Here is a 15993-nt window from a genome sequence, read left to right as displayed (position 1 = left end):
CACAGGGCTCAAACTCATGAACCTGAGCTGAATTGGGATGCTTTACTGACTGAGCCACTCAGGCTCCCCTAAAATCTGCATTTTAAACAAGGAGACTGGTTGCTCTTTCATACTCAAGTTTGAGAAGCATCACAGACATTTAGCAACTACTTATGTTGATTAGAATAGAGTTTTGAAAGATCCTATTCCCGTGTCAGCCATTTATATTCTCATGTAGGCCAGTTATTGTCCTCTGGGGCACAAGTTGCATTCATCACCAAGGCGTACCCCTGGGAATCTCCCACCAGCACCTGTAAAATGCATCAAACTCTATATAGTGGAAGTTTTATCATAGGGATATATAAAAAAAAGGACTCATTGAAGACAGTCTGTACATATTAACACACACTCTACCCCACCAAACCTGGAGATCTACTTCTTTTAACATCAGCCCACTGGAACATAAACTGAGAAGAAAAACAGTAAAAAGGTGTGAGAAGCCAGATATCTGGAGCCACGTGGTAAAGGGGCAAATGACGAATTTACATGAGCACATAACTGGATTACAGTGTAGGACTTAATATCCAAGAAACCATTCGTCATAAATATAATGGCTAATTATGTTCACTACCTTCTGCTTATATTTAATAAATTTTAGAACAATGTGGGAAGGGAGGGATGAATAGGTAGGTAAATTGTTTAGATTTTGAAATTTGTAAATTCTATTCATCTGGGGAGTTCATGAATATGGAACATCTTTTCCCTGATGGATTCATATAAAGTGGTGCCTCTCAAACACAGACATACATTAGAATCCCCTGGGGAGCTTCTGGAAAATAAAAATCTGAGCCCATCCCAGCTATCCTTAAGCACCTGGGAAATGATCTTCCAGAAATCTGCCTTTTCAGATATCCACATGATTTGGGTGTGCAGGAGGAATTTGGAAATCACTGATTTAATGGCAGTATTGCTATAATATTATAACCTGAGCTTGGAATTCCTAAGGAGAAAATTGGGTTTATTGGAGGAAAATCAAAGCTCTGGGGAAAGTATTATGTTTGAGAATTAAATATACATAAATAGTACACAACAAAATATGTAAATGAGCATCTGCTATTTGGTAATTAACAACGTGGCCCTGGGGCGCCTGGGTGGCTCAGTTGATTGAGCATCAGACTTCAGCTCAGGTCATGATCTCACCGTTCGTGAGTTGGAGCCCCGCTCCTGCTCTGTGCTGACAGCTCAGAGCCTGGAGCCTGCTTCAGACTCTGTGTCTCCCTCTGTCTCTGCCCCTCCCCTGCTCATGCTCTGTCTCTCTCTGTCTCAAAAATAAATAAAAAACATTTAAAAAAGAATTGAAACAATGTGGCCCCTTTAGCATGGGCTGCTACGTTGATGATCCTGGGGATTGTATGCATCCGGGCATCTGTAAAGTGAGGAAAAATGGCGACTTCAGTAGCCTTTGTAAAGTCAGTCAACATTGAAGGAGAGAGTGAGGGAATTCAGGTGACAAGTGACATAGAAAAGAATCTTGCCCCTTGCCATGCTGCGTATTGTTGAGTGGAATTGCCTGCCCCGAAGTTGTGCAGTTTGCATCCGTGGCAGACTGGGGAGGAGCAGAGCTGAGCAGGATGGAAGGCACAGGATCTGGTCAGTGGTAGTTTCTGGTTATCAAGTCTGGAAAGGGCTGAAGCCAAAGGCACTGCAGGAAAGTGGAACCAGCTTCCCTGGAGAATATCTGTTGGGAGAAGACCAGAAAGCAGTGCGGAGCAAGGTGGGGGGAGTTCCCCTTCGGTGGTTTGTCCTCAACAGTGGCAGCCAAGGGGCTCACCCAGAGATGGGCAGCAGGGCTCTGCCCAGTCCCATTGCAGGGGTTGGTTCTTCCATGAGAGGAAAGTGATTTCCTGAATTTCCCAGCAGCTGTAGGATATACTGAAAAGAGAGTTTAGTTTAATTCAACCAGCATAATTAAGTATCTTCTATGTTCCAAACCCTCTGTCCCAAGCTGAGGATATGGAAATGAAATAGCTCCTTCTCCCATAGAATTTAAACTGTAGTTTAAACTTTACTACAACCCATAGTAGGATATGGATTTTATACACACATGCACAGGAAACATTTCTTGAAAATGTATTACCCTTTATGAAGTACAAGGCACTACAATAGTTTCTTTTCTATTCTATTTCCTTGTTTAAAAACTGACTTTATTTTTTAGAGCAATTTTAGGTTCACAGCAATATTGAGTGGAAGATGCAGAGATTTTCCATCTCCCCACTGTCCTCACACATGCACAGCCTTTCCCATGATCAACATCCTGCACCAGAGTGGTACATATGTTACAATTGATGACCCTACACTGACACATCATAATCACCCAATGTCCATAGTTTATGTTATGGTCCACTCTTGGTGGTATAGATTCTCTGGGTTTTGACAAATGTATAATGACATGTATCTACCATTTTAACATACAGAATAGTTTCACTGCCCTAAAAAGTCCTCTGGGCCCACCTATTCATCCCTCCCTCCCTTTACTCCTGGCAACCACTGATCTTTTTACTGTCTCCGTAGTATTGCCTTTTTTAAAATGTCATATTGCCAGAATCATATAGTATGTCACCTTCATATTGGCATCTTTTATTTAGTAATAAGCTTTTAGATTCTTCCATGTCTTTTCATGGCTTGGTAGCTCCTTTCTTTTTAGCAGTGAATAATATTTCATTGTCCGGATGGACCACAGTTTATTTATTCATTCACTTACTGAAGGACATCTTGGTTGCTTCCAAGTTTTGACAGTTGTAAAGAAAGTTGCTATAAATATCATGTGCCGGTTTTGTATGGATGTAAGTTTTCAACCCTTTTGGGTAGATGCCAAGGAGCATGATTGCTGAATCATAAGGTAAGAAACTGCCAAACTGTCTTCCAACATGGCTGTACCATTTTGCATTTCTCTTTTTTTTAACTTTATCTATTTTAGCGGGGGGCAGGGACAGAGAGAGAAGAGGGGGAGGAAGGGAGGGAGAGAGACAGAGAGAGAGAGAGAGAGAGAGAGAGAGAGAGAGAGAGAGAGAATCCCAACAGGCTCCACACTGCCAGTGTGGAGACCAACATGGGGCTTGAACCCATGAGCCATGAGAAGAGTCAGACACTGAACTGACTGAGCCACCCAGGTGGCCCCCATTTTGCATTTCTTCCCTCCACATCTTCACTAGCATTTGGTGTTGTCAGGGTTCTGGATTTTGGCTACTCTAATAGGTGTGTAGTGTTACCTCACTGTGGTTTTAATTTGCATTTCCCTGATGACTTACGATGTGGAGTCTCGTGGTCTGATTTAACTGCTAGATAAAGGAGAAAACCAAACTAATCTGTGGGTTCATTGTCTTTTTAGCAAGCTTGGGTAGCTGGTTTGAATCTTTAATCTCAATTTCTGATTCTAAAATTGGTATAATTTAGTCATGGGGCTTTGGGCAAGCATTTTTTTTTTTTTATTCCTCAGTTTCCTCACCTCTCATTTAGGATTAATAATATTTATTTTTTCTCAAAAATCTTATTTGAGGGACATCCAGTTCTACCAACTCCTCTGTCTGGATTTTGGAGAAGAACAAATAGAAAATTTGAGGGAGAAGACTTGAGAATGTATACAGCGAAACACAAATGTTGATTCTGTTTCAGTATAACAGTGGATATCACTGGCGGCCTGGTTGGGTCACTGAAGCTGTGAGCATTTCCCCACCAATCCACTGGGAAGGATGAAGCTGAGGAAGTCTTACAGGGGAAACACCACTTCCCTCGTGGGCTGTCCCAGGAGCATCGCGTGAAACTTTGATTTTGCATGTGCCCCAGGCCCTGCTCCAAAGAAAATAACCAAAATAAAATCCAGGGGGCAAAGTTCTCCTTTTCTTCAATGTCAGGGACCAAATGCCTCATTTCTGGATCCAACTTGGAAGGCGTTGGTTTCCTCCCACCCCAGAAGCCTTGACAGAGGGCTGCCTAGCTGCTAGAGACTCTGGAGCCTGGGCACTGGCCCAGCTGGGGGCATGGAGCAGGGAGGCTGGGCTTGTGTGACCAGCCCTGAGTCACCTGCATTCCTAACGAGGACTCAGGATGCCCAAGGATTTAGGAAATAAATGGAGACTGGGGATTTTCACCCTTCCCCACTGTAGCTTGGTGGTTTCAGATCTCATCAAAATATCTCTGTCCATATTCCCCCCAAAAAGGTAACCACCAGGGTTTTTTGTTTTTGTTTTTGTTTTTGTTTTTAAAAAGGATCACAACAATGAATTTTGCAAGGGCAGGTCACATAAAGGTGGTTTCCAGGTGAACTCAGAGCGATTATTCATTGCCTTCTCCAGTGTCCTATAGCTTCAGTTCCAGGCTCTGTGTTCTCCATTTTTATTGGCCAAATTCTAAGCTCCAGTCAAAATTCTTTATTCTCGGATCTCCAGAGAGCTTCCTAGTGTTTTGTCTTATCACACCTCTGAGCTGGTCACCTCAGGGTAATTACTCTGTGTTGCCCAAATGTGCCCTTTGCACCGTGTCCGCCTGGTAACACCTACTCTTTCCCCAACACCTGGCCCAAGCAGTAGCTCCTTGGCATGACATTCTCCGACTTTCCCACCCACTGTCCGATAGATTGCAGCTGTATTCCCATAGCACTTTGCTTATATGCTTAGAACCCTGACTTGTCCTAAATGGCATCTAGGACTTCTCTTCCTTCAACTCTTCTTTTCAAAACCCTTCCATTTCTTTGCCCCAAATATCACTTGTTTAATAAATGGTTATGTCATGCTTACTATGTGCCAACCACTGCAAATATTACATGGTTAGATTGCCCTGAGAACCCTGTGAGAGCAGCACTGTTACCGCACCATCTAACTTTACAAATGAGGAAACTGAGTCATGGAGAGGGTAAGTAACTTAATAACCAAGCTAGTACATGGCAGAACTGGCATTTGAACCCAAACTCTAGAGTCCTGGCAAATGGACAGTGGCCTAACAATCCTAATTTTTCTAGAGGTGATGAGAATCTCTAAGATGCCAAAATTGGCTAGGAAAAAAAGTTCATGTATGTACAAGGAAGTATGGAGAACAAAAGCAAAATATTAAAATTTGAGATGTTATCTTCCTCTATAAGTTAAACCTGTTTTTCAACATGTTTGAGTGACCTCAACAAACAGCCATCAGACAAACAGTGCCATTTCGTAGGCCACCTTCTTCCCTTAGGAGGGGGTCACTGGTTCTTGGTTAGGGGAAAAGGTTCCATTTTCCCCTGGGGTCTGCAAACAGGATCCTTAATGACTAACATTTAGTTAATCATTAACAGAGTTGTTAATATATGGGTTTTGGAGTCTAAAATGATTGAGGTAGAAGTCCCAGCTCTGTATAGCTGTGTGGCGTTAGGCAATATCTGGGCATCTCTGGGTTCAGAAACCTGATTTACAAAATGGGAGTAATCATTGTCTCTACCACTGTATTAGGCAGGGTCCTGGAGTTAGGAGCTTATGCTGGAGCATTAAGCATCATGCATTGATCATTGAGTAAGGCAAAGGTTTGTTTTTCACTCAAGCTCATGTTCAATGTCGACCGGCAGAGGGGATTTTGTTCATTGTGGTAACTCAGAGACACAGGCTGAGGCTCTGTCTAGACCAAAGTTTCTCCACTTCAGCACTAATGACATTTGGGGATGGATAATTGTGTAAGGGCCATTCTAAGTATTGTAGGATATTTGGTAGCATTCCTGGTCTTTAACTTAGATGCCCTCAGCCCTATGTTTACAGACACTGACATGTCTGAGAAGCATATTATCACTTTTGTATCCCTCCTTGAGAATCCCTAAGACAGTGTCCACCTCTTCTCCCCTCTGTCATCGCTCCCAGAGCCATGGCCCAAGAGAAGGATAGTTTGTGTGTCCTTGGGGCATGAGGGACTAGCTCTGCAACACCCTCCCTCAGCTCTTCCCCTCTGAGACAGTAAACAGCCCTCTCTCTAAAACAAAAACAAAAAGCACAAACCAAAACCACCAAAAACAAAACACCCCCATTCTAACAACCAAAACTATCTGCAGACATTTCCAGATGTCAGCTAAGGGGCAAAATTACTCCCCATTGAGAATCACTGATCTTAGACATACATTTTTATAATCAGCAAAAAAAGCAACTAAATGCTTTTATATGAAAATAATATACTCACTTTCCCTTGTGTTTGACTGACTAAAGTTAGTCACATGGCCATACCTAACTTCAAGGAGGTAGGAAGTACAATCCTATCATTCAGTCCTGTCCCAACCAAGGGAGAGACCTGGAATATCTGTAAACAGACCTAATAAACAACCCTGTAGGGTTGTTGAGAGGATTAAATGAAATAATGCATGTAAAGCACTTAACACAGTGCCTGGCTGATAAGAAGTGCTGTTAATATTGGAAGACAAGTATGAAGCTGGCTGCCCTGGGGAGAATAGAGAGCTGTGGGTTGAAATGGCTCCACCAATGGCCCCTTTATAGGAATGCAGTTTCCACCTCACATTTTTGAACTTTCCTTTATCTAAAGGCTGGTGGACGTTGGTTAGTTTGTGGTGCATTTTTTGCAAGGAATGCTTTTGTTAACAATATTGTTGACCGATTGAAGTTTCTTTTTACTTAAAAAAAAAAAAAAAAAAAAGATAAGAAAGTCTGGCTGACCCTTGCCTGTCACTCCAGCCTTGTATTAATCTAGACTGCCTCTTACCCTCATGTTCTAATCTCTTGGGCTTTCTTCCCTAAACATCCCATACTATCTTTCCTACCCCAGGATCTTTGCACATGCTACTCCTTCTGTATAAAATGTTCCCTTCCCATTCATCTAGTTAATTCTTACTAATGTCTTCACTTTCCAAGGAAGCCTTCCTGGCTTCTGGTATTCCCTCCTCTGCTCCAATCCTAATAAATGCTCATTGTCCTGTGGTCTTTCTGTCATCATACATCACAATTTGTGGTTATATATTTATCTGTGGACCTGGTTGATTTATGTCTGTCTCCACTACTGGGTTGCAAATTCAGTTGTGACTTTCTCTTTGCCCACCTTACAACCCCAGGGCCTGGTGTCTGGTGAATCATAGGCATTTAGTAAATATATGTTGAATGAGTGAGTGAGTGAGTGAATGAATGAATGAGTGAATGAATGAATGAATGAATGAAGGCCAAGACTAAAATCTGGGTCTGCTGATACTTGCTTTGAACTCTTTCCTTCAAACTGTGATGTAGGCAACAAAGTGCTAGCTCCAGCACATTCCCCAGGAAAGGAAAAGGGAAAGAAATCCTAGCCTAAAATGTTAAGATTCCTCACCTCCTATCAGGAAACTCTTAGCAGAAGGTATGCCACCTGCACACACAGTGACTGAGTGCCTCACGCTGGCCTGTCACAGCAGCGGCCGTGTTTGCAGAGGAAGCACAGAGCTCCCAGTTCCTGGTTGGGAACCATGGTGAAGAGTCTAAACAGAGCTGGGCAGCCTCAATCCGGAGCCTAGGGGAACAGCTTGGAGGCCTTGGGGCGCCAGCTGGCCACCCCTGAGCTGCTAGTGGTAAGTCTGGCCTTCCTCCCCAGGATTTGGGTTAGCTCTTGATTTCATTCTTCTGGGCCCTCTCCCCCTACCCCTTGGCAGCCTGGCCTCTGGCCTTTTGAACTTGAATGGGAATCCATTTTCTTCCTTCCTTTGACTTGGAGGGAATCCAAATCTCTGTGCTCCTGGCTGGTTGCCCACCCCCCGCCCCCCCAACCAGGGTCTCCATCCCCCAGTGGTTTCTTTCTGGTTAACTGGATCCTGGTCTACAAAGAATCTGGCAGGCTGCTCCCCTGTCTCTCTGCCAGGCGTGTATCCATCAGACCCACGCAATGGCCACTCAGTTGTGGCTCACAACATCCCTGTGCACCTGTGAGTCTCCTCTCTTTGAAATACGATCATATTACTTTTTGCTGAGGCCAGGCGTGACATGCCCCAAAGTAATACAAGTAAATATTTAAACCCAAACTCCTCATCATTTACAAAAAAGATTTGTTGTTGAAAAGCTGGATGACTAGGAACAAATCCCTCGATACAAGCGTATACAGGAAGAAAAATAAAACAGACGCGCAAACAAAAATAGGTGAAGAGGAAAACGAGGTATCAGCCACCTCTAACAGAGAAACACCTCTTGACTCTGACGGGCGTGCAGTGATAGCAAACCCACGAGGCTTAAAAGATGGCGAAACACTGGCGGCATAATTCTTCTAGTGTATTCCATTAAATCTGAAGAGCACTTGAAATCATTATAAGCAGAATGGCTGCTGCTCCACAGCCCAGCCCACTGAACTGAGGATAAACGTGGTAATTGGAGGGGAGTCTATGGTCTGAATCAAGGGCATGGTGTTGTGAGCTGTATATTTTGACTTAAATGCATGGCAGAACCCTCAAGCGGCAAACTACAGATGAAACTGACTTTACCTCGTAGGTTAAATTCGTTCGTGCAGGGTTTTGTTGACAAAAATGGTTACAGTGTTATAGAAATGATACAGACATTTAGAGAAATCACTATTACAATGCAGGCTAACGTCTTTTATCACAGCCAGGAGTAATTTTTCCTAAGCCAGGAAGAGTTATGCATTGTATAATTCTAGAACTCATTCGTGGGCTAAAGAACACTGTAAGCTCCTTCCTGGGGGAGCTGACTTCCCAAAAGGTGGCCTCCCTCCAGAATGGCAAAGACAGAAGTTTAGCTGTGGTTGCTACTATAATCTGATTTACTGTTTATATGAGTCATTAATATGAGGAGCTAGTCTGGTTTCTACAAAAATCAATTTTCTACAGCCTCTGGTTCTTTCTTTTTCCTCCCATTTTAATTTTTTTTTTAATTACTAAAGTAATACATGATTGTAAAATAGCCAAGCAGAACAAATGTTCACAAAAGTGAAATTCTCTTTTTAACTCATACCCCCAAGCCATACCCATTCCCTTCCCCTTCCGGAAACAACCGTCATTAATGGTGTATATCCTGTAGATAACTTTTTTCTAAAATGTACAGGAATATACACACAGGATACAGATTATCCATAAAAATAAATGCACATGATGGGGTTGTATTGTTTTCAAATTTTAAATAGAATCACATGAAATATTTTAGTCTGCAGCTAAGCTTTTTTCACTTGAGACTATGTTGGGATGCTCTTTCTATGCTTGTGTGTATGGACAGACCTAATTCTTGTAAGCTATCGCATTGTTCCATTCTATAATTGCCATACTTTTTTTCACCTTTCTCTTATTGCTAGAGTTTAGATTGTTCCCATTTCTGCACTCTGACAGACATGTACCAGATGTATACACACATATGTACAAATGTGTGTGTATAATATATATGTGTGTGTGTATATAATATTATACACGTGCACTTCTGTGGTATTTCTGTAGGTGATTTCCCCAAAGGGAAATTAACTGAGCTAAGCTGTATGTGCAGTTGAAACTTTGGTACTGTTGAAGCCACTGTGACATAGTCCTCAGAAAGTACTGTGCTACATCACGCTGAGTAATGGTGCCCTTTCCATCATACCTTCACCATCACCGGACATTATCCATCATTTCTTTTTTGCCAACTCTGTGTGTAGAAAATGACATACCATGGTTGATTTGATTTGCATTTTCCTGGAGTCGGGTGACCTTCACCTTATCTTTAGGCATTTTGCATGATGAATCTTCAGTGTAGGCCAGGTACGCAAGTGAGGACTTGGGTCAAGCCCTCAAAACACAAGAAATTGAGGAAATTTAAGCTCAGATCTCCATGCCCAATGAAAAGGAGCCCCAAGATGATTTCTTTAAAGAAGGCAGTGCTAATTATGTTAAGGGATAACAAGACAGAGACATGGAAAGGGCTCTCTTTAGCCTGGCATATGCTGTGTAGAAATTGGGCTGGTGGAGCCAGGTTGCACAAAGCTTCAAGGGTGTGTACAGATATGTACTGTGGGAGCTAAGACAAATTACACAACCTCCATATGTCTCAACATTCTCATTGGTCAAACGGGAACCCTAATGTTACCCTCCTCACAGAGGAGGGTAAGGAGACAGTGCGTATCTACTCTTAGGCACAGTGCCTAGAAAATAAATGTTTTCTATGTTGGCTCCGTAAATGTTTGCCAAAATAATAGTAATGACAATAGTTATTATTTTTATCATAAGTTAAAGAGAGACAGTCATATACCCTCAGGGAAAGACAGAGCCCCTGAGTAGTAACTAGGTGGCATTTGAGCTCATTAGATGGATACAAGCCTGGGAGGGGTGTGGGTGGGCAGCTCACTGACCCTTTGTAGAGCAGGATCCAGTTAACCAGAGAGAAATGATGAATTACTTCCTAATTGCAGCGTAATTGGCTATCAGTACAGAAAGGGCTGTTAGAGGCTATTGAGTACAAACATCTCACGGTATGGATGAGAATCAGATCCAGAAAAAAGAGACCTTACCTAAGGTCACACAGCTGTCCAAGCAACAGTCAAACCCAGGACCTCCAACTGCACATCCTCATATTTTCTGCAGTATTCTCCACCTTTTGGTTGAACAGAGAAAACTATGAGGAATCAGTCTGTGGAAACATTTTTATTTCTTGTTCCTGAGTTTGGATTATGACTTTAAAGAAAAATGACCAAATTAAGAACTCCTGAATATTAATAAGGAAGTGACACCTCCCAGGAAAAATGGGCAAAAGTGAAGAGCAGGTCATTTACAGAAATGGAAGTACAAATGGCCAACATACATGTGAAAAAATGCTCAGTTTGGCTAGTATTAGGGGAATGGCAACTTAAAACCGCATTCATTCATTTATTCAGTCAAAAAGAAGTTTTGAGTACCTGCCGTGGGGCTGCAGTGGTTTGTTTATCTACCAGATTGGCAAAAAATTTAAAGCATGATAACACCAAGTGTTGGTGAGAATGTAAGGAAATTGGTACTCTCATACACTGTGTGAGGAGCGGGGGGAATTAATACACACATTTGGAAAGCAATTTGTTATTTTTTAATTTTTTTTTTTTTTTGAGAGAGAATCTTAAGCAGGCTCAGCACAGAGCCTGATTGGGGTGGGGGTGGGGGGGCTTGATCCCACGACCCTGGGACCATGACCTGAGCCCAGATCAAGAGTCAGATGTTCAACTGACTGAGCCAGGAGCCCCTGGAAAGCAATTTGAATAGCTTTTGGCAAAATAATGCCCCCTCTCTAAAGATGCCCATGCCCTAATCCCCAGAACCTGTGAATACGCAGGTGGAGTTAACATTGCCAGCCAGCTGATCTTAATAGAGGGAGAGTAGCCTGAATTATCCAGGTGGAGCCAGTGTAATCTCAAGAGTCTCTAAAATCGCGAGAGGGAGGCAGAAGAATGAGAGTCAGGGAGAAATGACAATATCGGCAACATTAGGGTGATGTGAGGAGCAGCCAGTTGGCCGCTGCTGGCTTTGGAGATGGAGAAGGAAGGCAGCCATGAGCCAAGGAGTGCAGGCAGGCTCTAGAAGCTGGAAAAGGTAAGGAAACTGATTACCACCCCCGCCCCCGCCCCGCGTCCCCCCCTCCCCCACAGAGAGAGAGAGAGAGAGAGAGAGAGAGAGAGAGAGAGAGAGAGAGAGAGAGAGAGAAACACCTTGATTTGCCCCCTGTGAGACCCAGTCAGACTTAGAGCTTAACAGAACAACAAGATAGTAAGTTTGTGTTGTTTTAAAGCACAGGTTCCCTGTAATTTGTTACAGCAGCGATAGGGAATGGATACAGCTCTATTAAAATTTAAAACGTTGTGTTCTTTGACTCAGCAATTCTTGTTCTTGTTGTTACCTCGGAGGGCCTCTAGTGTGTGTGTGTGTGTATACAAAGAGCCACAGACAAAGATGTCTGCTGCAGCACTTCTATAAAAAACGAACAATCTCAGGGACTTAGGCATGAGCTCCGTAAAAGGGGGTGGGAAGCAGAAGTTAAAGTGACTGACGTGCTGAGTTGCCCAAAACAGAGTATGAGAAAAAGCAAGTTATGCTCTCACAGAACAAAATTATATACTTTCAACAGCCCATATATATGAATTGAAGGATGCATGCCAAAGAAAATGGTTTTAACCACGAGGGAGACACTGCGTTTGAGAAGCTTATTCCTTATATGATTTTAAAATAAAATCTAATTGAAAAGTAAGAACAGAGATCAGCTGAAGGCTCATCCCTCCCTCATGTACAATCTTTCTTTGGTTTGGTCCCCTTTATAGTGAAAGGACCCAGTGTTAATAAAGATTCAATGTCTGGGAAGGAAAGGATATTTCTTCAAAGTATGAATTCTCATTTGGACTAGCAGTCACAGGACTCAAAGTTTTCTTAGTTCTGGGGAGGAGGGTCCTTGGGGGACAGGACCATGTCCTGTCTGAAGCCTTTCTTGACATTACTCAGCCCCCTTCCCTGGTAGAACTGGCCACTCCTCTTTTTCCAGCCTCATCAATAGTATATATATTTGTGTTCACCATAAGATTCCATTTATTGCTATATATGTGTGTGTACTTTGTATTGTTATATAATGCATACTGTTTTGGGAGGATATTACAGTACATTTGGGAGGATATATATAATAATTGTACTGTAAGTATCTTGAATTCAGGAATAATGTTTTATTCTTTGTGGTATTTAGGACCCAACACATATTGGGTCCTTCCTCAACACTCACTGGAGTAATGTGAAAAAGACATACATTTTGTACTCAAGGGATTCACAACTTAAAAGAAGACATAAGTGTGCTTTAAATTAACAGTCTACTGTAGTAAGTACACTATATTACACATTTTAACTCAATATCACATTGCCAGTTGAGACAACATTGATTGTATTAAGTTAAAATGTCGCCTTTCCCTAGTAAAGGTATGGCTACCTTTCAGGGACTGAGTGCCTGGGAGGGAGCCCGAAGATGGCTGTTGGGATGCTGGTCATGTTCTATTCCTCGATCTTAATGCTGGTTATCCAGGTGTTCCTATATTGTGAAAATTCATTAATTTTCTTTCTGTATGTTCTACTTGACAGAAAACATTTTTCAAGTCCTCGGATGGGCTCATCTTGACCACTCTCTATGATATCACCTGAGCTTGCCTTATCTTCTTCATTTTTTCTTCATTTCTAAACTCCATAATTACAGGACTTATGTCTGTCTTATTCACCACTGTGTCCCCTAGGCCTTCGGGAGGGCCCGGTGCCAGTCAGTTTTACTCTCAATTTCTGCTTGTCGGGTTTCAAATGACAAGATATGGTCATAAGGAATGGGATGATTGGCTTTCTTTCGGTAACCTCTCAAAGGGTGCCTGATTGTAGCCGCATCATTATGCGACTATTCTTATCTGATAGAATAGAGAGCGAATAAGGTAGATGGTGAACTCTCATGAATCAGCAAGACAGCAAAAGTACTTACAATGTATGGCCTGAAGTTTTCCCTCACGGAGCAGGACACAGAAATGCTACCCAAGGGGCACCTGGGGAAATTGGTTAAGTGTTCGACTTCGACTCAGGTCATGATCTCACAGTTTGTGAGTTCGAGTCCTACGTTGGGCTCTCTGCTGACAGCTCAGATCCCACTTCGAATCCTCTGCCTCTCTCTCTCTCTCTCTCTCTCTCTCTCTCTCTCTCTCTGCCTCCCTCACTCTCTGCCTCCCTCGCTCTCTCTCTCTCTGCCTCCCTCGCTCTCTCTCTCTCTGCCTCCCTCGCTCTCTCTCTCTCTGCCTCCCTCGCTCTCTCTCTCTCTGCCTCCCTCGCTCTCTCTCTCTCTGCCTCCCTCGCTCTCTCTCTCTCTGCCTCCCTCGCTCTCTCTCTCTCTGCCTCCCTCGCTCTCTCTCTCTCTGCCTCCCTCGCTCTCTCTCTCTCTGCCTCCCTCGCTCTCTCTCTCTCTGCCTCCCTCGCTCTCTCTCTCTCTGCCTCCCTCGCTCCCTCTCTCTCTGCCTCCCTCGCTCTCTCTCTCTCTGCCTCCCTCGCTCCCTCTCTCTCTGCCTCCCTCGCTCCCTCTCTCTCTGCCTCCCTCTCCCTCTCTCTCTGCCTCCCTCTCCCTCTCTCTCTGCCTCCCTCTCCCTCTCTCTCTGCCTCCCTCTCCCTCTCTCTCTGCCTCCCTCTCCCTCTCTCTCTGCCTCCCTCTCCCTCTCTCTCTGCCTCCCTCTCCCTCTCTCTCTGCCTCCCTCTCCCTCTCCCTCTGCCTCCCTCTCCCTCTCCCTCTCCCTCTCCCTCTCCCTCTGCCTCCCTCTCCCTCTGCCTCCCTCTCCCTCTGCCTCCCTCTCCCTCTGCCTCCCTCTCCCTCTGCCTCCCTCTCCCTCTGCCTCCCTCTCCCTCTGCCTCCCTCTGCCTCCCTCTGCCTCTCTCTGCCTCCTTCTGCCTCTCCCTCTCTCTGCCTCCCTCTCCCTCTCTCTGCCTCCCCCCCACCTCCCCCTCTCTCAAAAAAAAAAAAAAAAAACTTAAAAAAAAAAAAAGAAATGCTCCCAAGCCATTTGCAAAATCTAGTTATCTTCTAGAGAAGTTTTTGTTAAGCAGGAAGTTTGCCTAGAGAAGATTTTAAATGCTAATTTACTTTTACAAATTAGACTTTCTGTTCTTCAGTCACACCAGAGATGACCAAGAGGGGGATTGGCAAAGGAACATCCCCAAGAATAATGATGCCGCAAAACAGCAGCTCTCTGAGACTCTCCTCATCATGTGGTCCTTTAGCTTTTTTCTTCTTTTGAGATACAGTTCACATACCATCTGATTCACCCATTTAAAGTGTAATACCCACTGGTTTTTGGTATGTTCACAAAATTATGCAACCATCACCAGGGTCCATTTTCAATCATTTTATCACCCTCAAAGAATCCCGTACCTGTTGGGGGTCACTTCCGGTCTACCCCAATTCCTCAGCTCCGGCAACCTTGGCTAATCTACTTTCTGTCTCTCTAGATTTGCCTGTTCAGCGCATTTCCTGTAAATGGGATCATATGGTCTTTTGTGACTGGCTTCTTTCATTTAGCGTAATGTTTTCAGGGTCCATTCATGTCGTTGCATGTGTCAGTGCTTTTTATTCTTGAACAACATTTCATTGTGTGGATATATCACATTATTTTTATCCATTACCGACTGCTGTACATTTGTATTGACGTTTACTGGCTATTATGAATAATGCTACAATGGACATTCATGCGCAAGTTTTTGTGAGACTGTATGTTTTCATTTCTCTTGGATATATACCTAGGAATGGAGTTGCTAGATCATACTATAATTCTGTGTTTAATCCTTTGAGGAACTGTTTGCCAAACTCCTTTCCCAAGTGGCCACACCATTATTCCTACCAACAGTGCATGAGGGTTTCATTTTTCCCACAAAACCCTTTACTTTTCAAATGCTTCTTGCAATGCTGGTTTGCATGGAAATGTCTTTATTGTCAAACAAAATAGATGCACTTATATCTCAGAATCTATAGCAACACATTAACTTCTGTTCCTTATCAGTATCTGTACCACTACAGCTATTGCTTTGACTCCTGATGATGACAGCTAGCATTTGCTGAGGACCTACCATGTGCCCAACACTGTCCAAGTGTTTTGCATGCGTTCACATACATTGAATCCTGCAAGCAACCCTATGATATGGGCAGCCCATCTCAGAAATAATGGCAGTTTGCATTGGAAGAGTAGAAGTAGAAATGGCGAGAAGTGACAAGATTATGTCATTTATTCACTTATCTATATAGTCCACTCTTCGCTAAGTACCATGTGATATATTAAGTCTACTACAGTGAGCAAAAGAGACTTCATCTCTGTCCTCAAGGGACTTGTAATCTATTGATTTGAGAGATATTTAGGAAATAAACTCAAGAGACCTTATTAATTGGCTTAATACAGAAAGTGGTGCAGATAAAAGTTTCAACTGGAGGCGAGTTGTACACTTCCTGAGATAAGGAGTGTGGGGGTTTGGGGGTGGGTGGCTGGAAGAGGTGGGTTTCAGTTTTCGACATGGATCTGTAAGACCTATAATAAACAGTTTGGCATATGGATCTGGAG

At 43.3% G+C, this 15993-nt stretch overlaps 1 protein-coding gene across 7 annotated transcripts in view; it reads left to right on the top strand.

Moving 5' to 3' along the window:
- The window catches only part of LOC125151731 (putative uncharacterized protein DDB_G0294196), a 447030-nt gene that overhangs the window by 243018 nt on the left and 188019 nt on the right, over nucleotides 1-15993 (top strand). For 3 of the 7 annotated variants that reach the window (XR_007146936.1, XR_007146934.1, XR_007146935.1), the window contains exon 1: nucleotides 7390-7534. The exons of 1 other annotated variant lie outside the window; for it this stretch is intronic. Coding sequence is in view for 3 of the 6 variants with exons in the window: in XM_047833134.1 (XP_047689090.1) it covers nucleotides 3536-3640 (105 nt within the window). In the remaining 3 variants the exon portion in view is untranslated. Of the gene's footprint in view, nucleotides 1-3535; nucleotides 3839-7389; nucleotides 7535-15993 lie in introns of those variants that run through there. 3 more of the 7 variants (XM_047833136.1, XM_047833137.1, XM_047833134.1) reach the window with 3 other exon arrangements.

The sequence above is a fragment of the Prionailurus viverrinus genome, chromosome E1 (assembly GCF_022837055.1).
Source record: "Prionailurus viverrinus isolate Anna chromosome E1, UM_Priviv_1.0, whole genome shotgun sequence".
NCBI classification, from domain to species: Eukaryota; Metazoa; Chordata; class Mammalia; order Carnivora; family Felidae; genus Prionailurus; species Prionailurus viverrinus.
This window is presented reverse-complemented; position numbering and strand designations above follow the sequence as displayed.